This window comes from Myotis brandtii, unplaced genomic scaffold, assembly GCF_000412655.1.
Source record: "Myotis brandtii unplaced genomic scaffold, ASM41265v1 scaffold1384, whole genome shotgun sequence".
NCBI classification, from domain to species: domain Eukaryota; kingdom Metazoa; phylum Chordata; class Mammalia; order Chiroptera; family Vespertilionidae; genus Myotis; species Myotis brandtii.
Window position 1 is genome coordinate 1,124,509 of NW_005354938.1, and position 24,309 is coordinate 1,148,817.

A 24,309-nucleotide genomic window follows, 5' to 3' on the forward strand; every position below is an offset into this window, starting at 1 on the left:
GGAACCAGACAGCCTCAATCACCTGCCTCGTTAGGCTTTTATTGTAGCAGCAGTTTGAGATGAAGTTTATCTTTTAGATACAATCAGTAGGGTGAGTAATCTTGGGAGGACACATGTGTTTGCAGTGTCCTTTAAGCAAGGACACTCAAAGATTAAGCATAAGGATTCCAGTAAACATCCAGGGATCTGCATGTGCACAGACTTGTTTGGAAAGGTCAAGGAATAATTAGGGGCATGGCCTTTGGCACTCCCCTAAGTCGGAATTTCAATAAACAGGGCAGTCTGCCTTCAGCACACTTTTTTTTTTTCTCGGAATTTCCTCCTTACAAACTTTCTAACCAAGTCTCCTGTGCTCCCCAACAGGGATTGAGCCCATAACCCGGTATGTGCCCTGACCAGGAATTGATCTGAGACCTTCTGGTGCATGGGTCATTGCTCAACCACTGAGCCACACCAGCTGGGCAACCCCACTGAATCTTGATGTATTATCCTTTTAATGTATTGTTATATTTGCTAATATTTTGTTTAGAAATTTTGTATCTATGTTCATCTGAGATATTGGCCTGTAATTTTCTTTTTGTGTGTTGATATCAGGGGAATGTTGGTCTCATAAAATAAATTAGGAAGTAGTCCCTCCTCTTCAATTTTTTGGAAGAGGTTGAGAAGGATTAGTATTAAGTCTTCTTTGAGTGTTTCTGTTTCATTTTCCTTACTAGTGAGCACTCTCTTTAGGTTTTCCAATTCATGGTTCAGTCTATGTTGGTTGTATATTTCTAAGAACTTTACCATTTTTTTCTAGGTTTATAGAATTTGGTGGTGTATAGCCTTTCATAGTGTTTTTGTATAATGATTTATATTTCTGTGATGGCCACTGTAACTTCTCTTTCGTTTCTGATTTTGAGTCTGTTTTCATTTTTTGGTTAGTGTATCTACCTAGAGGTTTGTCAATTTTGTTTATCTTTTCAAAATACCAGCTATTTGTTTCATTAATGTTTTTTCTATCCTTTTTTTGTTCTCTGTTTCATTTATTTCTGCTCTGATTATTATTATTTTTGTTCCTCTACTGACTTTGAGCTTTATTTGTTCTTCTTTTTCTAGTTGTTTTTCCTACTTGCTAAGATAAATTTAATTTTTAAAATTTCTTTTATTTTGAGATAGGCCTGTAATACGCTAAACTTCTCTCTTAATATCACTTTTGCTGCATCCAAAAAATTTTGGTATGTTGAATTTTCATTTTAATTTGTCTCTATGCATCTTCTGATCTCTTCTTTTTTTCTTTGACCCAATAGTTATTCAATAGCGTGTTGCTTTTTTTCAAATTTAATTTTTAAAAAATATTTACATCCCCCTCTCACCACCTCCCCCAGCCCTATTTGGCAACCGTCAGCTTGTTCTCTATATGTATAGGTCTGTTTGTATTGTCTTGTTCATTCTTTTGGTGTGGTTTGTTTTTAGATTTCACATAGAAGTGAAATAGAGTATTTGTCTTTCTCTTATTTCACTTAGCATAGTACCTTCTAGGTCCCTCTATATTTTTGCAAATGGCAAGATTTTATTATTTTTTATTGCTGACTAATATATCATTGTATATGTTCACTACATTTTTTTGCCCAGTCATCTATTGATGGGCATCTAGGTTGCTTCTATATTGGCTGTTACTGATAATGCTGCAGTGAACATAGGGGTGCATATGTCTTTCAAATTAGCGATATTGTTTTCTTTGGATAAATACCTACCCAAAAAACAATTTATAGGTCTTATGACAGTTCTACTTTTCATCTCTTGAGGAATTGCCATACCATTTTTCATAGTGTTTACAGTAATTTATAATCCTACCAGCAGTGCATCTTCACATCGTCACTAGTACTTATTTGTTGATTTATTGATGATAGCCATTCTAACAGGTGTGAGGTGATATCTCATTGTGGTTTTAATTTGCATTTCCCTGGTTAGTGATTTTGAGCATCTTTCCATATATCTGTTGGCCATCTGTATGTCCTCTTTGGAGAAATGTCTATTCAGGTCCTCTGCCCATTTTTAAATTAGATTAGTTTTTTTGTTTTGTTTTGGTGCTATGTTGTATGAGTTCCTTATGTACAGTATTTTGGATATTAATTCCTTATAGGATGTATCATTTGCTAATATCTTCTTCCATTCAGTAGGTTGCCTGTTTGTTTCGTGGATTGTCTCCTTTGCTGTGCAAACATTTTTAGTTTGATGTAGTCACATTTGTTTATTGTTTCTTTTGTTTTCCGTGCCTAAGGAAACATATCCAAAAAGAAATTGCTAACGAAATGTCAAAGAGTTTACTGCCTATGTTTTCTGCTAGAGTTTCATTGTTTCAGGTCTGATATCTAAGTCTTTAATCTATTTTGAGTTATTTTTGAATGTGGTATAAAAAAGTGGTTTAGTTCTTTTTTTTTAAATGTGTTCAGTTTTCCTGATACCTCTTATTGAAGAGAATGTCTTTACCCCATTGTATATCCTTGCCTCTTTTATTGTAGATTAAGTGATCATATAAGCAAGGATTTATTACTGGTCGCTCTATTATATTCCTTTGATCTATACATCTGTTTTTATGCCAGTACCATACTGTTTCAAGTATTGTAGCTTAATAATAATAGTTTGATATCAGGTAGTGTGATACCTCCCACTTTGTTCTTTCTCAAAATTTCTTTGGCTGTTTTCAGTCTTTTGTGGTTCCATAGAAATTTTAGGATTTGTTTTAATTCTGAAAGAATGCCATTAATATTTTAATATTGGTTACATTGAATCTGTATATTCCTTTAATAAGGACATTGTAACAATATTAATCCTTCCATTACATGAGCAAGGTGTATTCTTCCATTTATTTGCTCTTCAATTTTTTTCCTCCAATGTCTTATAGTTTTCATAATACAGGTTTTGGTTAAATTTATTCCTAGGTATTTTATGCTTTTGATGCAATTGTAAATGGAATTGTTTTCTTAATTTCTCCTTTTGATCATTGGTTATTGGTGTATAGAAACCCAACTGGTTTCTGTGTATTCTATGCTGTGAGTTTATTGAATTCATTTATTAATTCTAATTGTTTTTTTTCTTTCAGTCCTTACGGTTATGTCATCTGCAAATAATGAGAACTTTACTTCCTTTTCTATTTAGATGTCTTTTATTTATTTTTCTTGTCTGATTGCTATAGGTGGGAGTTCCAATACTATGTTGAATAGAACTAGTGATAGTGAGAATCCTTGTCCTATTCCTGATCTTAGAGGAAAAGCTTTAAGCTTTTCACCAATGAGTATTATATTACCTATAGGTTTGATCATATATAGCCTATGTTTCTTCTATACTCACTTTGTTGAGAGCTTTCTGTTGAATTTTGTCAAATGCTTTTGCTGCATCTATTGAGATGATCATATGGTTTTAACCCTTTATTTTGTCAATGTGATGTATCATGATGATCGATTTATGGGTGTTGAGTCAGCCTTGCATTCCTAGGATAAATCTCACTTGATCATGATGTATACTTTTTTTAATGTATTGTTGAATCTGGTTTGCTGATATTTTGTTGAGAATTTTGCATCTGTGTTCATCAAGGGTATTGGCCTGTAATTTTCTTTTTTTGTAATGTCTTTGTCTAAGTTTATTATCAGGATAATGCTGGCTTTATAGAATGAGTTTGGAAGCATTCCTTCCTCTTCAATTTTTTGAAATAGTTTAAGAAGAGTAGGTGTTAATTCTTCTTTGAAAATTCACCTATGAAGCCATCTGGTCCTGGACTTTTATTTGTTCGGAATTTTTAAAAATTATTGCTTCAGTTTCATTGCCAGTAATCAGTTTGTTTAGATTTTGCATTTATTCCTGATTCAGGCTTGGAAGGTTATATACTTCTGGAAAATTCATCCATTTCTTCTATTTTGTTGAATTTGTTGGCAAACAATTGTTTGTATTATTCTTTAATGAGTTTTTATATGTCAGTGGTATCACTTGTAAATTCTCTTTCATTTATGATTTTATTTGATGAGTTTGGCTAAGGGTTTGCAGTTTTGTTTATCTTTTCAAAGAGTCAGTGTTTTAGTTTATTGATCTTTTCAATTTTTAAAATATCTATTTTGTCTTTTCTTCTCTGATCTTCACTGTTTCCTTGCTTCTGTTTACTTTGGGTGGGTTTTTTCCCCTAATTCCTGTAGGTGTGGACTTAAATTGTTTATTTGGGATTTTTCTTTCTTTCTTTTTTTTTGAGGTAGGCCTGCATAGCTATGAACTTTTTTCTATAACTGCTTTTACTGTATCCCATAAATTTTGAAAAGTTGTTTTTTTCATTTTCATTTGTTTTTATGATAGTTTTTGATGTTCTGTTTGACTTCCATTTTGATACATTCCAGTTTTCTTGCTGGAGTTGATTTCTAAGTTTCATGTTATTGTGATCAGAAAAGATGCTTAATATGATTTCAGTCTTATTGAATTTATTATGGCTTATATTGTGGTGTAATATGTGATCTATTCTAGAGATTGTTCCATGTACACTTAAAAAATGTATTCTGCAGTTTTTGTTTGAAATATTCTAAAAATGATATTAAATCAATCTGGATTAATGTGACATTTAAGGCCATTATTTCCATATTGATTTTCTGTCTGGATTACCTATCCATTGATGTGAGTGGGATATTAAAATCCTGTACTATTATTGTAATACTGTGGGTTTCTCCCTTTATGCCATTAATAATTGCTTTATACATTTAGGTGTTCCTGTGTTGGGTGTGATAGTTATGATATTTATGATTGCTGCATCCTTTTCTTGGATCGAACCCTTTATAATTATGTAATGTCCTTCTTTGTATTCTTAACATATTTTTGTTTTAAAGTATATTTTGTCTGATATTGCTACCCCATCTTTCTTCTCATGGAATATCTTTTTCCATCCCTTCACTTTCAGTCTGCATCTTTCGATTTGCAGTGAGTCTCTTGTAAGCAGCATATAGATGGGTCTTGTTTTTAAATCCATTCAGCCACCCTATTTTTTTTTATTGGAGCATTTAATCTATTTACGTTTAAAATAATTGTTAATAAGTATGTACTTATTGCCATTTGTTAATTGTTTTCGTTGTTTTTATAGTTCTCTGTTTCTTCTCTTGATCTCTTCCTTGTGGTTTGCTGGTTTTCAGTAGTTGGGTTTTTTTCTTTTTTCTTTGTATATCTTTTGTAGGTTTTTGGTTTGTGGTTTACATGAGGTCTATGTATATCTATAACAGTCTGTTTTAAGTTGATAGGCATTTAAGGGTGAATATATTCTAGAAAGACTACATTTTACTACCCCATCCGTGCTGTATGCTATTGATGTTATGTTTTGTGTTTTGTATATCCTGGCTACTTATTGTTTAAGTTGTGTTTGATACTTCTTTCTTTTGATCTTAGTAGTGTTTTCAATGTGTGATTCACTGTATTTATTTAATATTTGGCTTTACCTGTGAGATTTTCCCCTTTAATATATATATTCCTATTTCTGTATATGGCCTGTCCTTTTCTGCTTAAAGAAGTCCCTTTAACATTTTTTGTAAAGCTGGTTTAATGGTGATGAACTTCTTTAGTTTTTGCTTGTCTGGTAAACTATCTCTTCTTCAATTCTGAATGATAACCTTGCTGGGTAAATTATTGTGTAGTTTTCTTTCTTTCAGTAATATTTGGTTACCTGTGAGATTTTCCCCTTTAATATATATATTCCTATTTCTGTATATGGCCTGTCCTTTTCTGCTTAAAGAAGTCCCTTTAACATTTTTTGTAAAGCTGGTTTAATGGTGATGAACTTCTTTAGTTTTTGCTTGTCTGGTAAACTATCTCTTCTTCAATTCTGAATGATAACCTTGCTGGGTAAATTATTGTGTAGTTTTCTTTCTTTCAGAACTTTAAAGATGTCCTGCCACTTCCTCTAGCTGGTAAAGTTGTTGCTGAGCAATCGGCTGATAACCTTATGGAGTTTCCTTTGTGTGTAATTCAGTTTTCCTCTTGTTTCCTTCAAGATTGTGTCTATATCTTAAACTTTTGCCATTTCAGTTACAATATTTCTTGGTGTAAGTCTCTTGGGTTCATCTTTGTTTGGAACTCTTGCGCTTCATGGACCGGGTGTCTTTTCCTTTCCCAGCTTTAAATATAGTTTCTGTTCCTTTCTCTCTTCTCCTCTGGGATCCCTGTAATGCTAATGTTTGGGTTCTTGATGTTATCCCAGAGGTCCCTTAAATTATCCTCGTTTTTTAAAATTCTTTTCCTGTTTTCTGTCCTGAATGGTTGATTCCCATTGTTTGTCTTCAGGATGCGTTCTTCCGTATTAGCTAATTCCCTCTAATGTGTTTTTCATTTCAGTTACTGTATTCTTCAGACCTGGTTGGTTCTTTATTATCTTTTCTACCTCTTTGTTGAAGTTCTCCCTAAGTTTTTCTATGTCCCTCTCAAGTTTGGTGAGCACCTTTATGACCATTTCTTTGAATTCTTTATTAGGCAAATTACTTACATCCATTTCCTTAGGTTTTTCTTTTTTCTGCACATTTTTCTTGTTCTTTCATTTGAGAGATAATTCTTGCATCTTTTCATTTAGTTAAAGTGTCTATGTTTGTTCTATGAATTAGATAAAATAGCCCTCTCTCCCAGTCTTTATAAAGTGGCCTTATGTACCAGGGTCCTCGGTGTAGGCTGTGTCTGTCAGGTGATTTTGGTCGGCCAGAGGAGCCGAGCAGGTGTAAGGTGTCCTGGACACTGGCCCACTGAGCTGAAATGGCTCCAGGTGGGGCGGCCAGGTGCATGTAGTAATGACCTGTTGATCCTGTTTGCTCCCGTTGTTTGGGACTGAAATGGGTTTGGGTGATGTGTCAGGTACACTCTGCAGTTACCTTGCTGGTAGGCCAGAGCACCTGGATAGAGCCCCCGCCCACCCTGTGGAGGCAGAGGGGGGTGTAAGCAATGGTGCTCATTGGCACCTCCAACCAGGGATAATCCCCGCAGTCCCCAGAGAGCTCCAGTGGCTCCCCAGACTTCTCTATAGAGTCTCTCTCTTGCTTGTTGTACAGAAAGTGGTCTTATGTAGAATGACCTCTGGCTTTAGTGCCAACTTGGAGCCCAGCAGGGAGGCCAGGTGTCTGTTCCACCCAGTTGTTCCTGCTTGCTCCCTTTGCTGGAGGCAAAGGATTGGGCAGCAGAGCTGGGAAAGCTGCTGTGATTTGTAGCTCTGGATTTTTGTTTTGTGGTTACCATTAGGATTGTGCAAAATGTCTCCTACATACATATAACAGTCCTTTTTCTTCTGATTGCCTCTTCTTTCACCTGTACTATTCAATCCTCTTCCTCCTCTTTTATCATTTTGTTGTTGCAAATTATCCCTCTTTATGTTGTGAACTTGTTATCTGCGCAGGCAAGCCACAGCCCCTGAACAGAGATCCCGCCTGCCCTAAGGCGTTCACAGGCACCTGCAGCTCCCAGAGGGCTCGTGGCTTTCCCAGCCTTCTCCATTCGGTTGTTGTTTGTTGTTGAGAAACTGTTCATGAAGCCCTTAGCTATCTTGCAGGAGTAATTACTGTGTATATATGTGTATATTTGAGTTTGCTCATGGGAGGGGTTGAGTTCAGACCTCCTATGCTGCCACCATCTTGGACTTTTTCTTTCTAGTTTTTAAATGTGTAATGTAGGTGGTTTATTTGAAATTTTGTTTGTTTCTTGAGCTAGGCCTGTAATGCTCTAAACTTCCCCCTTTGTACTGCTTTTGCTGCATCCCACAAATTTTGGTATATTGTATTTTTATTTTCATTTGTCTTTATGTATCTTTTGACCTCTTCTTTTATTTCTTCTTTGACCCAATAGTTGTTTAGTGGCATGTTGTTTAATCTCTGCATATTTGTGATTTTCCCAGAAAATATGTTTGGTATGATATCAGTCTTCTTAAATTTATCGAGATTAGTTTTATTATCCAATATATGGTCTTTCCTTGAGAATGTTCTGTGTGCACTTGAAAAGAATGTGTGTTCTGGCATTTTGGGATGTAAAATTCTATAAATATTAAGTTGATTTAACCTGCTGTGTCATTTAAGGCCCATATCTCCTTATTGACTTTCTGTCTGGATGATCTATTCATTGCTGTCAGTGGGGGATTCATGTCCCCTACTATAATTGTATTTTTGTCAGTTTCTCCCTTAGGTCTATTAGTAATTGGTTTATATATCTTGATACTTCCAGGTTGGGTGCATACATATTAATAAGTGTTATGTCTTCTTAATGAATTGTCTCCTTTATCATTATAAAATGTCTATCTTTGTCTCTTGTTTCTTTTTTTTTTTTAAATCTAACATCTGTTTTGTCTCATATAAGTACAGCTACACCCACTTCTCTCTGGATGCCATTTGTTTGAAGTATCATCTTCGCCCCTTCACTTTGAGCCTGTGTTTGTCTTTGTAATTGAGCAGAGTCTCCTGCAGGCAACATATAGTTGGGTCTTGTTGTATAATCCATACCTCTACTTTGTGCCTTTTGATTTGTGAGTTCAATCCATTTATAATTAGGGTTGTTAATGATATATGAAGATTTACCACAGTTATTGTATTCTTTGTTTTCTTGTTGTTCTATCTCCATTGTTTGTTTTCTCTTATAATTATTTTTGCTATTTTAGTTTGACAGTTTTCTATGATTTTCTTCTTCATTTCTTCTTCTTCTTTTTTAATGTTTTATCTCAGCTCTGAATTTTTGTTTTGTGGTTACCATTAGGATTATGTAAAATGTGTCATATATACATATAACAGTCCTTTTTCTTCTGATTGCCTCATCATTCACCTGTACCTATTCAATCCTCTTCCTCTTCTTTTATCATTTTGTTGTTGCAAATTATCCCTCTTTATGTTGGGAACTTGTTATCTGCAATAGTTACAATTATTTTAATGCCCTTCCCCCCTTTAACCTTTGTTATAACTAGTGGCCCGGTGCATGAAATTCGTGCCTCGGGGGGTGGGTGGGTGTGGTGTCCCTCAGTCTGGCCTGTACCCTCTCTAATCTGGGACCCCTTGGGGGATGTCCGACTGCCAGTTCAGGCCCAATCCCACACCGGCAGTCGGACATCCCTCTTGCAATCTGGGAACCACTGTCTCCTAACCGCTCACCTGCCTGCCTACTTGATCGCCCCTAACCACTCTGCCTGCCAGCCTGCTCGCCCCCAACTGCCCCCCTTTGCCAGCCTGATCGCCCCCAACTGCCCCCCCTGCTGGCCTGCTCGTCTGAGATCCTGGCTGGCTGAAAGCAGGTTTCTGGAGTTTGTTTAGATTCTATATTTGTAACAATGTTTCAAACTGCAAGTTCAGAGGCCGGCAAGGCAGGCGGGGAACCTGGCTTCCTCCGTCACTGAAGCAAGCAAGCCTCATGTTCGCTTCAAGCTGCCTGGCTGCCGGCCGCCATCTTGGCTGGCAGTTAATTTGCATATCGCCCTGATTAGCCAATGGGAAGGGTATCGGAGGTATGGCTAATTACCATGTTTCTCTTTTATTAGATAGGATAGAGGCCTGGTGCATGTGTGGGGGCCGGCTGGTCTGCCCTGAAGGGGGTCCCGGATCAAGGTGGGGGTCCCCTTCAGGATCGTGGCCAGCCTGGGTGAGGGGCTGAGAGCCGTTTTCAGGTTGGCCAGACCCTCTTCAGGGTGGGGGTCTCTGCTGGGGGGCATGGCCAGCCTGGGTGAGGGGCTGGTGGCCGTTTGCAGGCCAGCCAAGCCCCCGGCTTTGTCCAGAAGGACGTCCGGAAGGTCTCTGGAAGGTTTCCCGGTCTAATTAGCATATTACTCTTTTATTAGTATAGATTATTTAATAAACTACTCTGAAATAGATTTTCAGTTTCCTGCTTTTATCTATTAATCATCTTATTCAACGTTTTGTGTACTTTTGTGTTTTTGTTTCCAGTAGAAGACCTCCTTTCAACATTTCTTATGTGCAGTCTTATGGTGGTAAATTCTCTCAGCTTTTGTCTGTCTGGGAAAGCCTTTATTCTTAATGTCTAAAGGATAACTTTGCTGAATATCTTATCCTTTGCTGATGGGTTCCTCTCTTTCAATATTTTTAATATTTTCTTTCACTCTCTCCTCTCTTGTAGTGTTGCTACTGAAAACATTACAGAAAAATCTGGTGATGATCATCTAATGGAGTTTCCTTTGTCGGTTAATCTTTATGTTCCCTGGCTGCCTTAAGAATTTTTCCTTCGTCATTAATTTTTGACAGTTTGAATAAAATGAGTCTTGGAGAAGGTCTTTTTGCATTGATATAATTAGGTGTTCTGTTAGCTTCCTCTATTCTAACATCTAGTTCTTTGCATAGGCTTGGAAGTTCTTGTCATTATTTCTTTAAGTGGGATCTCTGTTCCCTCCTCTCTCTCTTCTCTTTCTGGTATACCGTGTCTATTATCCTTATATTGCTCTTTCTAATGTAGTCAGAGAGCTCTTTTATTTTTTAAATTTTAACTCTTAGTTCTCTCTCTTCTTCACGGGTTATTTCTAGGTTTCTCTCTTCAAGTTCCCTAATTCTTTTCTTTTTTAAATATATTTTTGTAGATTTCAGAGAGGAAGGGAGAGGGAGAGAGAGAGAGAAACATCAATGATGAGAAAGAATCATTGATTGGCTGCCTCCTGCACACCCCCCACTAGGAATCGAGCCTGCAATCTGAGCATGTGCTCTGACCGGGAATTGAACCGTGACCTCCTGGTTCATAGATTGATGCTCAACTGCTGAGCCATGCTGGCCAGGCAAGTTCCCTAATTCTTTTTTCCATCTGGTCTGCTCTGTTTCCAATGCACGCTAGTGCATTCTTTATCTCATTTATTGAGTTCTTCAGCTCCAGAATGTGTTTCGTTTTTTATAGTTTGAATCTCTTTGGTAACGTACTGCTTTTGCTCATTAATTGTATTCCTGAACTTATTGACTTGCCTTTCTGAGTTTTCTTGTATATTGTTGAGTTTCTTTGTAATTGCAGTCTTGAATTCTCTGTCATTTAAACCAGTCTTCCATGCCTTTGAGTTTGGTTCCTGGAGATTTTTCATTTTCTTTCTGTGCTCCCAAGTTACCCTGTTGTTCATGGTATTTGATGGGTTGTTTCTCTGTGTGTGCATTTGAGATAGAGATCTTATGGCTCTGCTCCACCCCTACAGTAATGGCTTCCCAGCCACCTCTATACCCAGCTCAGCTGCAGTGGGGAGGGCAGAAGGGAGATGCCTTTTCTAGGAAGGAAACTGCTTCTGCCCCTCTGACCATCCAGGTTGTAGTGTGAGGGCTGCAGCCGGACTTCTCCCCCACTGTTGTGCTCCTTGCTCACTGGAGCCAGGATGGGCACCAAACTACATCTGTGGTCACGTCCCTGTCCTTCCCCTGTCCCCCCTCCTCTCCTGTCCTTCCCCATCCCACCTTCCCTACTCATTTCAACATGCCCACCTTCAGATGTGCTAATGCGTGGATCTTTCAGGTGTGTTTGTGTGCTGAGCAGGGCATCTTTGTTGAGTTATAATTGTCTTGAGATAAATTTAAGAGGAGAAACATTTTTACAGAGAAGAGGAGAGAGGGATAGAGAGTTAGAAACATCAATGAGAGAAACATCGATCAGCTGCCTCCTGCACACCCCCCACTGGGGATGTGCCCGCAACCAAGGCACATGCCCTTGACCGGAATCGAACCTGGGACCTTTCAAGTCTGCAGGCCGACGCTCTATCCACTGAGCCAAGCCGGTTAGGGCTCCCCATTTACTTTTAAAAACCTATTGCTATTAGGTAACATTTTTTGAAGCCTAGTTTTTAGTTGCTGTGTATACTTGAAGCATATTAAAATAGCGTTTCTTGAAACATACTCTATAATTTAAACTTTTTCCATGTTAGTTTGGCTTTGTGAAGTATTTTTATAGGTACTTATTATTCTACTCAAATTATAATAGTGATACAATTTTAATAAAGAGGAAATAAGCAAAATACTTTTAACTAGAGATATTTATTTCCTTCTCTATTTGATTTTCTTGAACTAGTAGATTCTGTGTGGTAAGCTGTTGCCTCTGCATTTCAGATACTATGCCGTCATGGTGACCATGTTCTTCACGGTCAGCGTGGTGAACAACTATGCCCTGAACCTCAACATCGCCATGCCCCTGCACATGATATTTAGATCCGTGAGTACTGCTGCTGCAGGAGTGGTGCTCAGATCACTGAGCAGAGGCTGACTGTCGTCTGAGAAGGCCGAAAGAGAGAAATGTGAAAGTGGATGGTTTACTTTTATCTATCTCAGGTCTTATGGGTGATTGATAAAAGGAAAGTTAACATTTTCCTGAGAAACAGATTTTAACTTTTAATTTCCTTCATCTGGTTGATTTTATATTCAAACTTTCTATGAATGTTCTTTAACTTATTTCTCATCACTTTTTGTTTCTTTCTTACATAAAATTACATTTATTTCTAGTAAATGAAACAGACCCTTTCATTTCGTGTGTGTGTGTGTGTGTGTGTGTGTGTGTGTGTGTGTGTTTAATCCTCACCTGAGGATATTTTTCCATTGATTTTTAGAGAGAGTTGAACAGAGGGAGAGAGAGAAACATCGATGTGAGAGAGACACACGGGTTGGTTGCCTCCCTGTATGTGCCCCGACCATGGCCGGGGATCGAACCTGCAACCCAGGTATGTGCCCTTCACCAGGAATCAAACCCACAATCCTTCAGTGCTCGGGCCCACACTCTAACCATTGAGAAACACATGCCAGGGCCAGACCCTTCTCCTTCCTGATTTTTTTTTTTAAATCAGAGACTTGAGATAATTAAATAAAGGAAAATTCTTGATGGAGGCATGCTTCTTCCAAAGCAGTAGAGGTTTTTTCTTTGCCTCATGTATGGTGAGAGATCTGTGTTTAGTATATAGATAAGAAAAGTTTTCTCTGGAGGGCAGAAAAGACTTCAAGGGAAATATAGTTAGGGTTGCAGAAGAATACAAAACGGGTGAGGATTAGAATTGGAGCATTTTGGTGTGGTCTGAGATTTTTGTGAGATCAAATGTGTTATTCCTAAAAGCACTTCCCAGAGCCAATTATAATGACTAAGATGACCCTCGCAGCATTGAGCACATAGTAGACTTTCTATAAGCACTTGATGAAGGACAGACACCCTTCCAGAGAAGAGAGAGATCTCCACACAACTTCTTTCCTCAAAACGCGGGGGGAGGAGAAACGTAGTAAAAGCTCTTATAAATTAGATGGAAAAGTTGACAAAAATAAGCCTGTAATAAGCTTCAGCTATGAGTAGTTATTGAGAATTGATCATTGTTATCTTCATTGTCATCTTTAAAAGGCGTAATTATTTTGCAAGATAGATTTTTATGGCTTATACTTGTTGCCATCATAAGAACACCTGGACCTTACTAATTATTCATCCTAATCTCCTCCTGCCCAGCTGTTTTTCCCTCTTGGCGATGTTCATTTTTACCTTGAAGTATGTTGTCTTTCCCTAGTGCACTAAAACTTCCTCTTGTCTCCTTTTACAGGGTTCTCTAATTGCCAACATGATTCTAGGGATTATCATTTTGAAGAAAAGGTAAACAATGCGCTTTTATAATTTATGTTTAGGAAGCACATTCTTGGCCCCACCTATAAGCTAGGCACATGGATTCCTTCTCTCCTGCTGGAGGGAGCGTGCTCCTGGCCTTCGTTGTTTGAGTTCTCTCTGTGGCAATGATGTGCATTCCTGAAGCAGCTGACCAGGTAGGGGGTCCCACCTGTGCAGCAGTGTTCTCTCTGTAGAATTAGCTCTTAGCATCATTGAGTCCTTAGATCCGTCCTAACCTATGAAGCCAGTCGATTGAGAACTTCAGTGTCCCTTGTGGTCATCAGAAGCCACATGTGACTATTTACATTTAACCTTTAAATTACTTAAAATTAAATATTTAGCTTCCCAGTCTCACTGGTCAGAGTTTAATTGCCCAGTAGCCACATGTGGCTGGTGGTGACCGTATTGGAGAGCCCAGGATGGAGCATTTCCAGCCTCATAGTTGTGGGACAGTGCTGTCACAGAAGGTGTTCATCAGTGCAACACAATGAACGAAGGACTAATCGTGCTTAGTACAAAGAAAATTCCGAATAAAGCCCAAGTGGCCAAGAAGGTAGAATGAAAAGTGTCAGAACTGTTCTGTGTGACTGTCACCAATGGAATGTCATGTCTGGTCTTTTTTTTTTTTTTCCCTAATGAAACAACCTGTTGGTCCACAAACTTTTAGAAACTGTTTTAAGCAACACCAAGGAAGGGTGTGTGTAGCAACCAGTGGACACCCTGATCCTTGCACATGCAGACTTACATGGGCTCTGCTGGTGATTTATACTCTCAGGCACCATCTACTAAAAACATCCTGTGGAAATTGGTACCTGTGCCTTCCTAATGTGTTCTTGTTCTTATTTCTGCAGATACAGTATATTCAAATATGCTTCCATTGCCCTGGTTTCTGTGGGGATATTTATTTGCACTTCCATGTCAGCAAAGCAGGTGGTAAGAATCGGTTCACAAATCATTTCTATTCACTGCTTGCCATGGGGCCCAGGCACCAGGTACTTATTAATGATACAAAGAGGGGAGGGGAAAAAGGTAGCAAACATTTCCCTTGTGTCCAGGCCCATTGCTTGTGGTTCTGGTCTCTGTGCCTAATGTTTTTTTCTTATTCCCTAGACTTCCCAGTCCAGCTTGAGTGAGAATGAAGGATTCCAGGCATTTACATGGTGGTTACTAGGCAAGTATGCTAATTACAATAATGATAATTGCCTCTGCAGTTCTGTTTGCTGAGTTTTCTCCTAAGGGACGCTTCTTGGCAAGAAGCGTTAGCTAAACAAATGATGCCACAGGAGAGAGGCACCTGGGATCATAAATCTGAACCGCAGTGTTCAGAAACGTCGAGGTCATGGTGGTGTGTTCTGTGACATGGACCCACGTTTCTCTTGGTTGCCACTGATCTAGGAAGAAAAGTACCTGCCTGCCTGCCCAGCGCCCTGTGGGTGCTTGGCTGTCATCCGTCTCTTTATGACCTGTCTGCTGAGTACAGGCTTCTTCAGAAGGGCACGTCGTAGCAGTGGACTCTAAGTCTCCAAGGGACCCATTGCTAAATCATAGATTTATTTTCTTCAGAAGTTAGCTGTTCCACATGGCAGTGTTCCCAGACCTGACTGGTCAGCAGAATCTCCCGGGGATTGTCTCTCTTTGTGGAAGTGATGAGACAATTCCTGTAGTGCTTGGCCCTCCCGTTGTGAGATACAGAGGTGAAGCTCCTCCCAAGTGCTTTCCGTGCTGGCAATAATAGGTTGAGACTGACCAGGCGAAAGAGAAATAGCAGGGAAGGAACTGGATTCTTGCTTCTTGGCTTTGAAACTTTACCACCACCCCCCCCCTTTAGATTGCTATTCCTAACACAGAAAGATCTTCATGAGCTATTGGAAGAACACTATCTATTAGGAGAAATTTGCAAAGGATTTGAACATACCACTTATGGAGGAAAATATTAATGTCCTGTAATTTTTTTTTTTTTTTTTAGAGAGTTGAAAGTTTTTTTTTTTTTTTTTTTTAAATATTTTTTATTGATTTTTTACAGAGAGGAAGGGAGAGAGATAGAGAGTTAGAAACATCGATGAGAGAGAAACATCGATCAGCTGCCTCCTGCACATCTCCTACTGGGGATGTGCCCGCAACCCAGGTACATGCCCTTGACCGGAATCGAACCTGGGACCTTTCAGTCCGCAAGCCGACGCTCTATCCACTGAGCCAAACCGGTTTCGGCAATGTCCTGTAATTTTATGTTCAGCCTCTAACTAGTCTAATAATCAAAGAAATGCATCTTGAATCCAAAATGCAGTATCTTTTTATTTTTGATCTATTATATTGGCAAGATCATAAGTGATTATTCTCTTTGCTGCTGAGGGTGCAATAGGACAACCATTTTCACATAAACTGTTTACAGTATAAATTGACATGCCTTTCTGGAAAAAAGTATATGTATTGAGTTTTTAAAATGTCTACAACTTTTGACTCAGTAATTCCACTTGTGAGAGTATACTAAGGAAATAATATTTTTAAAAGATTTACATACACGGATGTACATTGATTTTAATGAAGAAATAATTGGAAGTAATCTAACCATTCTCATATTGTAAGACACTTAAGTACATCCACATGAGAAGAGTAATGTGTGGCCATTAAATCATACTTTTGAAAAAATTTTAATGAATGACCTGAAGAAAAATTCAGAAAAAGATCATGAAAAAAGCAAGACATAAAACTGTGTACTCATTATGATCCTGGCTTAGAGAGATGTAGAAAACTATTAAGGACTGGATGGTAATATTATGGTTGATTTTTATTTCTTTTTAAAGTTTTGTGCATATTCTACAGTTAGTTTGTAATATTTGTAGTACATTTAAATAATAAATGTTCTTTAACAAAATATCTGGAGAGTAGCGAATGCAGGTGTCTTGTAACCCGGCCTTTGTTTTGCAGGTATTGGGGCACTGACGTTCGCGCTCCTGATGTCCGCGAGGATGGGCATCTTCCAAGAGACTCTATACAAACAGTTTGGGAAACATTCCAAGGAGGCTTTGTTTTATAATGTAAGCAATTTCTTGAACCTGGGGAGGATGAAAATTACTGCGTTATTATGTTGTAATGTGTGATTTCAAATGTAACGTGCCATCCTGCTAACATGCCATCCTGCTGGTAGCATGCCATCCTGCTAATGGAGTTGAAGGATCAGTTGATCACCCGGTGAAGGGCTTTGGGCCCACAGACTGCAGTGCCTTTCGTAGGCTGCTGCTGTGCATCTGAGCCACAGCCCTCCACACAGGTGGTCATGGCCAGTCTGCGTGAACATGTCTGCTAACCAGGAGCCACCGGGCAGACCAGGAACCTGCACCCCAGTGTTCCTGCAGATGCACCCAGGTTCAGACCAATCTGGAAACCTGGAAAAGGAAACTAAGCTACAAAAAACTGCATGCCCAGGGGGATATGTGCAGGCAGGCCTTTGAGAAGTTTGGGGAAGACGGGTGAGAGGAGGCCCTCAGATGGGCTTCAGTCATTTTATGGAGAGTTTAAATAGCAATAATACACGCTTCAGCTTCTTTGTTTTAAACTGCTGGTCTAGGGCCGTGGTCGGCAAACTGTGGCTCGCGAGCCACATGCGGCTCTTTGGCCCCTTGAGTGTGGCTCTTCCTAAGCCTTAGGAGTACCCTAATTAAGTTAATAACAATGTACCTACCTATATAGTTTAAGTTTACAAAATTTGGCTCTCAAAAGAAATTTCAATTGTACTGTTGATATTTGGCTCTGTTGACTAATGAGTTTGCCGACCACTGGTCTAGGGCCTCCTCTTCTTCCTCCTCCCTCTCTCCTGTTGTGATAATGCCCAAAGCACAGCCCCTCAAGGTCAGGGTGAGGTTTGGTAACTCGGGGATTCCTTCACTGCCAACTTTTTGTACTGAAGCTGCAGACAAGCAGTTTGGCTTATTAGTTGGAGCTAGAGTACGTGCCTGGGAATGTAAAAATACACACTCCATTTGGCTCACATTTTTCTTTTAGAACAGTAAGTGGCACATAATGACTTCTGAGTAAATGTTAGTTGTGATTCCTTATTCAGTTATTGTGGTGGTGGGTTGGTGTCAAGTATATTAATCATTGCTTATCTGTTGTTTCTTCTTCCTCTTCAACCTCTTTTCATTCTTCATTTATTTTTTCCCTGACATTGAATTGTTCTCCATCTCTTTTCCTACTACTTTTCTAAACAATCTGAACTCTGCCTCCACATTCCTTTTGTTGTTGTAGTTAATCCTCACTTGAGGATATTTTTTTCCATTGATTGTTGGGGGAGGGTGGAGAGAGAGAGAGAGAGGCATTAATGTGAGAGACACACATCGGTTGCCTCATGCACCTGCCCCAACTGGGGCAGGTATCAAACCCGCAACCCAGGTACATGCCCTTGACTGGAAATCGAGATGCTCAGGCCGTTGCTCTAATCCTTGAGCCACACCAGCCAGGACCTGCCCCATGTTCTTTATAATTTTTAAATCCATTTCGTTTGCTTAACTATTCTCAAAATTAGTAAAACGTAAGAAATCTTTGAATACAATGACTGTGTGTATTCCCTTTTGTTGTGTGTGTGTGATGATCATCACAAACTCCAAAAGGGCAAGAACCGTAATTTGGGGTTTATTGAGCCAGACAGTGTCAGGTCGTTAGAAGCACTGGGTACATTTAACTTAGTCCTATTTGCTTTTCTTGATTGCTTGTCAAACAACTTATAAAACTGCTCATTATTCTGTCGTGTGTTGCATTTCAGTTGATGTGAAATATTTCTTCCCCTAGCATGCCCTTCCGCTGCCTGGATTCATCTTCTTGGCTTCTGACATTTATGACCATGCAGCTCTTTTCAATAAGTCTGGTGAGTTTGGGGTTACTCAGTAGAATTGCCTGAGAGCTTCCAAGGCAGGTTTCAGTTTTACTCTGGACTTGACCACTGATGTTTTTATGCAAGTCATCTGGCCCACTTAAACCCTCTCCATTCTACCTTCCTGGAATATAGTGCCATTCATTAGTAGTTGCAGCAGCAAAAGCATTTGCAGGTGTTTCTCAATGATTTGCAAGAGAAATAAGAATATGTATCTTCAAATTTTCTGTTTTGCTTTGGAATTGTGTGTTTGCATTTGAATGCGGAAAGTTTGCTTTTCAAGAATGCAAAGAAATAGTCCTAACACACAGCAGAGATGGGAGCCTTGGGGAAGAGGAAGCAAAAATGGTGACAGGTTAGAGCTTGCAGGAATAAGCAAAATTAATTCAAAATTCTACAGTTTTAATTAGCTTTTACTTTTTAAAGTGACTAATAAATTAGCTCTCAATTGCCAGTTAACTTAAGTTTTTAAGGCTCTGAATTACCCATTTCTGAGTTTTTTTATTGAGGTGTGATTGACATACAGCTGATTTTTGACACATGGTTTTCAGAGTTTCTGACAGTCCCCGCATAGCAAAGAGCTGTTTGAGTAAACACACTATCAAATTCATTTCGATTTAATTATTAGAATGCTTCTTCCAAAAATTGCAGAGCTGGGTACTTATACATTTTTATTTTTTAGAATCTGCCTTTAACTTTTTCAGAATCATCCCTAAGTTAAATTTACATTTTTTTTCTCTTCTTGAGTTTTAGCATCTGGAACCTATTATCCTTGATTTTTCTAAGAGAGCCGAATATCCATCTAAATGTTTTAGGTAATACTGATTGTCTCTTTCCTCAGCAATTGATACAGTGGATCTCTAAAGTTATTAAATAGTAATAACATTTGTTAACTTCCTTTTCATTTCAATACTTGCTGAGTGTTTCAAAGACAATAGAATACCAGATTATTGGGATTTCTCACTAGTCTAGACATACAGTTATCTCTTTATCTAGATGGCTTTTAATTTTTTTGCAAAAGAAAATTAATGTTCTTTTCCTAACCAGAACTCAGCATCACCTTTGGAATTTCCTAAGTTATGCTGTATATTTCAAACTCCAAAAGCAAGTTAGCAATAGAAAAAAAGCGACCCTGAGAGGGCTATTATGTCCTTATTCTTGTTAATCATGGGCATTGTGTTTCCTCTCAAATGTTCACTGTGCAAACCTCTTATATAAAACTAACATAAGAATGTATTTAAAAAGAAGAAAAGTTTAATAACTTCCATCACTCTACACATCAGCTAATTTCATTTTACCAGTTTCCTTCCAGACACCATTTACATAAATTCTTACATCGTTGTAACCCTTGTGTAGATAAAATTTATACTTTTTCACTTTCATTCTTAGTTTTTTGTGTGACTATATATAATCCTTATATTTTAAATAGAATGTACATACAATGCCTCATCTAGTGAAAGCACCTTTGCTTGCACAGCCATTGCTCTATCATTGGACATTTAGATTAATTCAGAGTTTTTCCTAAGAATGGGTATCAATACTTTTATGGCCCCTTAATAAGAATTGTGAAATTGATTTTTTAAAAATCAATTTATACTACCATCAACTGAATGGCTGCCAATTCCAATTTTACCTTGCCAGATTAGAATATTATTTGTAAATTTTAGAATTATTTGATTACTAGTAGGATTGACGGTATTTCCAAATGGCATTTAGTTACTGGTTGTCTTTTCTCTGTGTTGAGTCATTAAGACCACTTGAACTTCTCTGTGATTCACAGCCTTTCTCTGTAAAGTGGAGTCCTGTTTAGGTGAATGGTAAAGAGTTTATTTTAAACTTAAGATAAATTCTCATTTGTCTTAAGAAAGCAATACAAGGACTCTTGAGGCTGATATAGCCTGGAATCAAGGGCAAGTAAAGTGGTGTTTGGCCCAAATCTAATTGCAAGGGAAATAACATCGTTATCTCTATTATGTTCAATTTGTTCAAAAAGATGAAAACTTTACCTGTTAAAAGTAATACAACTATCTCCCCTCTTAATCTTTGCAGAATTATATCAAGTTCCAGTTGTTGGTGTGGCAATGCCCATCATGTGGTTCTACCTCCTCATGAATGTCATCACTCAGTATCCTTCGCACTCCTCTGCCGCATGGTCTTCTTTGGCATGGGATTGTTTATTCCCTGACAGTCCGGTGACATGAGTTTCATTTCTGCTTTGATCTGTTCTGCAGCAGGAGGAGAAAGGCCCATCCATTGAGCTCCCTGTGGAGGGCCAAAGAGATAGTAGTGGGTGCCGAGGTCAGCAGGGCACTGAAGGAGGTGCTCGGGGTGCAGGTGTAGAAGTCAGTGGGTGATTAAGAATTAGTATATGACATGCATGCTCTGTGATTTCTACCTGGAGTTTTCTAGTATCCTGGGACATTTCACAAGCTGCCACAAAATTCTGAAAGAAATTCCAAGTGAATTAAAACTAAAATAATGCTTCTTTCGAACGGCCTTAAGTCCATTATAAAAACTGTGAAGTCTTTGGAACAGATGAGATTGACTTCATTCCTCTCACTTCACCTCATAGATTTGCCTTACAGAGTTCTTTTTTGGAGAAGGGGTGGAAGGACTGGGGACCAGATCAAGTAGAGGTAGGTGTGATGACCTTTATTGAGAGTGTTAACCTCTGTCATTCCTTGGGTGGTGACCTTCACTGTAAACTGTGGGAAGAATCCAGAAGAAGAAGAATGGGAGGTTTTAGGCAGTTTGAGTTGGGACCCACAATTGGAATGGCAGGATAGGAATCTGCAGAATGTTCTACCAAGGAGCCTCAGAGCCGCCATAGCCAACCCCCGAGTTTTCTGGTTCTTAGAATATGAACATTTAAGCCAAGAGCCATGCCAGAAAGTGCTCCCCAGCTGATCTCTCAGTAGTCAGAAAACTACCTTAACCCTGTCTCTCCAGGTACGTGTGCATTCGGGGTGTCTTTATTCTCACCACAGAATGCACCTCCCTCACCGTCACACTCGTTGTGACTCTACGCAAGTTTGTGAGCCTCATCATCTCCATCTTGTACTTCCAGAACCCTTTCACTGTGTGGCACTGGCTGGGCACCTTGTTTGTCTTCATTGGGACGCTCATGTACACAGAGGTGTGGAACAACCTGGGGATCACAAGAAGCCAGCCTCAGAAGGAGGACAAGAAGAACTGAGGCCTGCCTGGGAGACCAGGGTCTGGCTGCCATTTCTCTTTTGTTAATGAGAATTACCCCCAGCACTGAACCACCACGTACCAGAGAATCCTCAGAGGAGGGGGCTTCTCAGATTTCACATGGCTTTACAGACCAACATGTGTAGACTCTGAACAGAAACCTCTCAACCCTGAATTAGAAAAAAGAATAGTTATCTACTATTGAACAACCATTTGTTTACCAAAATATACAGTACTGTACTTGTTTATTGAGTCCCAGAGCTACTCGTTTTATATCCATGGTCTTGCACAAGACTATCCATTTTGTTGTTGTTCTGATGATTCTCTGCCATAACAACCATTATCTCGTGTCCTCATGCTTTGGTCTGTCACGTTCCACTTTTCAATCAGCCAGATGTTCCTGGTACCATCGTCAGGAACAACTGAGTGACCAAGTGAAGTGAGACACTGGTGACACTGGGCTGGACTTCCTCCAGCGTGTTGGGAACGAGGCAGTGGTCTCTGTGAGCTGAGCCCTGGTGACAATGGAGCAGGACAGGTGGGAACCCTTTGCAGTTGTGCAGGTTAAGTCTTTGAAAGGCTTCTTAAGCAAGAAGGTTGAACTCTGCCTGGCGATTCTGATAGAGTCATAGGCTAGGGAGTAAAGTATGGTGTATAAATTCAGGTCAAATCACAACTAAAATGGAAAATTTTTCTTATTTTTCTATAAGGTGTCTTAATGTTCTTGATGGGTATTTGTGTGTGTGTGTTGGCGGATGGGGGTGTTGTCTGTGTTTCATTACATGTAGGAAGGTGCCATTCCCTTTACTAATCTGGTTTTTCTCCCATGGTATAATTTTGAGACAGAGGAACCATGCAGCGTGGTGTGTGTAGGTAAGTGTGATAATTTTGAGAGAAAAGCATGAAAGTCTGAGTTCTTTCATTTCCTCTTTCTTCACTTAGCCCTGGACATTAATTGACCTCACAGAAGTAGATGCTCTTCTGTAGGTGGTTAAACTTACCAGGTACTCCCTTTTTGCACACAAAGGCCTTTTTTTTTTCCTGGATGCAGATTATGTTCGTAAGTCGACATGTGGCTGTATGGGTCCCCTGGGTTCACGCATGGTGGAATATGTATATTCTAATACCCGGAGCTATTCTATGGTGGGGCCTGAGATTAGTGACTTCCCCAAAGTAGCCCGAATTTGGGCAGGTCCAAGATGGCAGCATAAGAAGACACTGAGCTTGCCCCTCCCATGAACACACTGAATGCACATCTATATTTTGAGTAGTTGTCTCTAAGAGAGAACTGAACAGCTTTTGCACAACAAAGAAGAGAGGAAGAGGCCACTTGGAGAAGATGGGAACTACAGGAGCTCTTCAGAATCAGGGAACCCACCAGGAATCGGAGTAGCTGGTGAGCACCATTGTTTGCGTTCTCCTTACACTTGGGTAGCATTGGTGAGAGCTCTACCCAAGTGCTCTGGACAACCTGCAAGGCCACAGTAGTGCATCCCCAGTCACCCCTCCTGTAACCAGCTCCAGCAGGAAGGGGTGCATAGCAAGTATGCACAGCCCCTGCCCCCTACACACCAATCCAGAGTTAGATCCACTGGGCCCAGCAGGGCACTGAGGCTCAGCCACTGCTGTGCAAGCCCACTGGACAGCCCCACCTGGAGTGAAAGGGACTCAGCAGGGCATCACTGTGCTCCTGCCCAGGGGGCAGTCCAGCTCAGACCTCCATGTCAATCAAAGCAAAAGGACATGCCTATGAATGCACATAGAGGGAGGCCCCTACTAGAGTGGGAGGGAGCTGGCAGAGTGCTGCAGCACATGCTCAGAGAGCACCCCAACCCAGACTGGCAGCAATCAATCAAACCACAAGGCGAGCCTTGCACAGCAGGAAGCTGTGCCTGGAGGAGGGAAACAGTGAGTGCTGCGGTGCCCATGGTCAGGTATCCTCAGACCAGCAGCAGTCAATCAAAACAACTAGATGTGCTCCTTTGTACACCAGGCAGCCCCACCAGGATCAAGAGTAGAACCAGCAAGGTTCTATAGCACACACAAGTGCAGCTGTGAACAGCCAAAACAACAGGATATCCAGACCTGCTCCTTCTGGCCAGGTAGCACCCTGGGCACTGCACATGCCCGCCCCAACTCCAACCAACTTGCCAAAGCCATCCAGTCTACACAGACACCACTTTACACAAGACCAGTTTTTCAAGACTGGGAGAGAGAGCTATTTCATCTAACTCATAGAAACAAACAAACACAGAAAGTCAAATGAAATGGAGGAACAAGAGAAAAACTAATGAAACGGAGAAAAATAATTTGATAAAAAATTCAAAGAAACTGTCATAAGGATGCTCCGTAAATTTGAGAGTAGAATAAAGGAACTCGGGGACAACTTCAAAAAAGAAAATATTATAAAGAATCAATCAGAGATGAATAACTTAAATGAAAAACACACTAGATGGAACTGACAACAGACTGGTTAATACAGAAGAATGGATCAGCAACCAGGAATAATGAAAATCACCCAATCATAATAAAAAAGAATTTAAGAAAATAAGGATAGTATGAGGGCCCATGGTACAGCATTATAGGGATCCCAGAAAAAGAGAGAGGGGGCAGAAAGTTCATTTTAAGAAATAATGGCCGAAAACTAACCAGGGAAGGGAACAGACACCCACATTAGAGAATTCCAAATAAGATGA

At 39.5% G+C, this 24,309-nt stretch overlaps 1 protein-coding gene across 6 annotated transcripts in view; it reads left to right on the plus strand.

Annotated features, from left to right (window-relative positions):
* SLC35B4 (solute carrier family 35 (UDP-xylose/UDP-N-acetylglucosamine transporter), member B4) overlaps positions 1 to 22,322 on the plus strand; it is a 39,814-nt gene extending 17,492 nt beyond the window's left edge. Inside the window, exons 3-12 of one of the 6 annotated variants that reach the window (XM_014535156.1) lie at positions 12,033 to 12,135; positions 13,493 to 13,542; positions 14,406 to 14,487; positions 14,665 to 14,725; positions 16,480 to 16,589; positions 18,337 to 18,412; positions 20,468 to 20,543; positions 21,017 to 21,054; positions 21,486 to 21,704; positions 21,806 to 22,319. In XM_014535156.1, coding sequence (XP_014390642.1) covers positions 12,033 to 12,135; positions 13,493 to 13,542; positions 14,406 to 14,487; positions 14,665 to 14,725; positions 16,480 to 16,589; positions 18,337 to 18,412; positions 20,468 to 20,543; positions 21,017 to 21,054; positions 21,486 to 21,661 — 772 coding nt within the window. In that variant the 3' untranslated portion in view covers positions 21,662 to 21,704; positions 21,806 to 22,319. Of the gene's footprint in view, positions 1 to 12,032; positions 12,136 to 13,492; positions 13,543 to 14,405; positions 14,488 to 14,664; positions 14,726 to 16,479; positions 16,590 to 18,336; positions 18,413 to 20,467; positions 20,544 to 20,990; positions 21,055 to 21,367 lie in introns of all 6 variants that reach the window. The other 5 variants (XM_014535155.1, XM_014535157.1, XM_014535158.1 and 2 more) reach the window with 5 other exon arrangements.
* Positions 22,323 to 24,309: the final 1,987 nt, after the last annotated feature.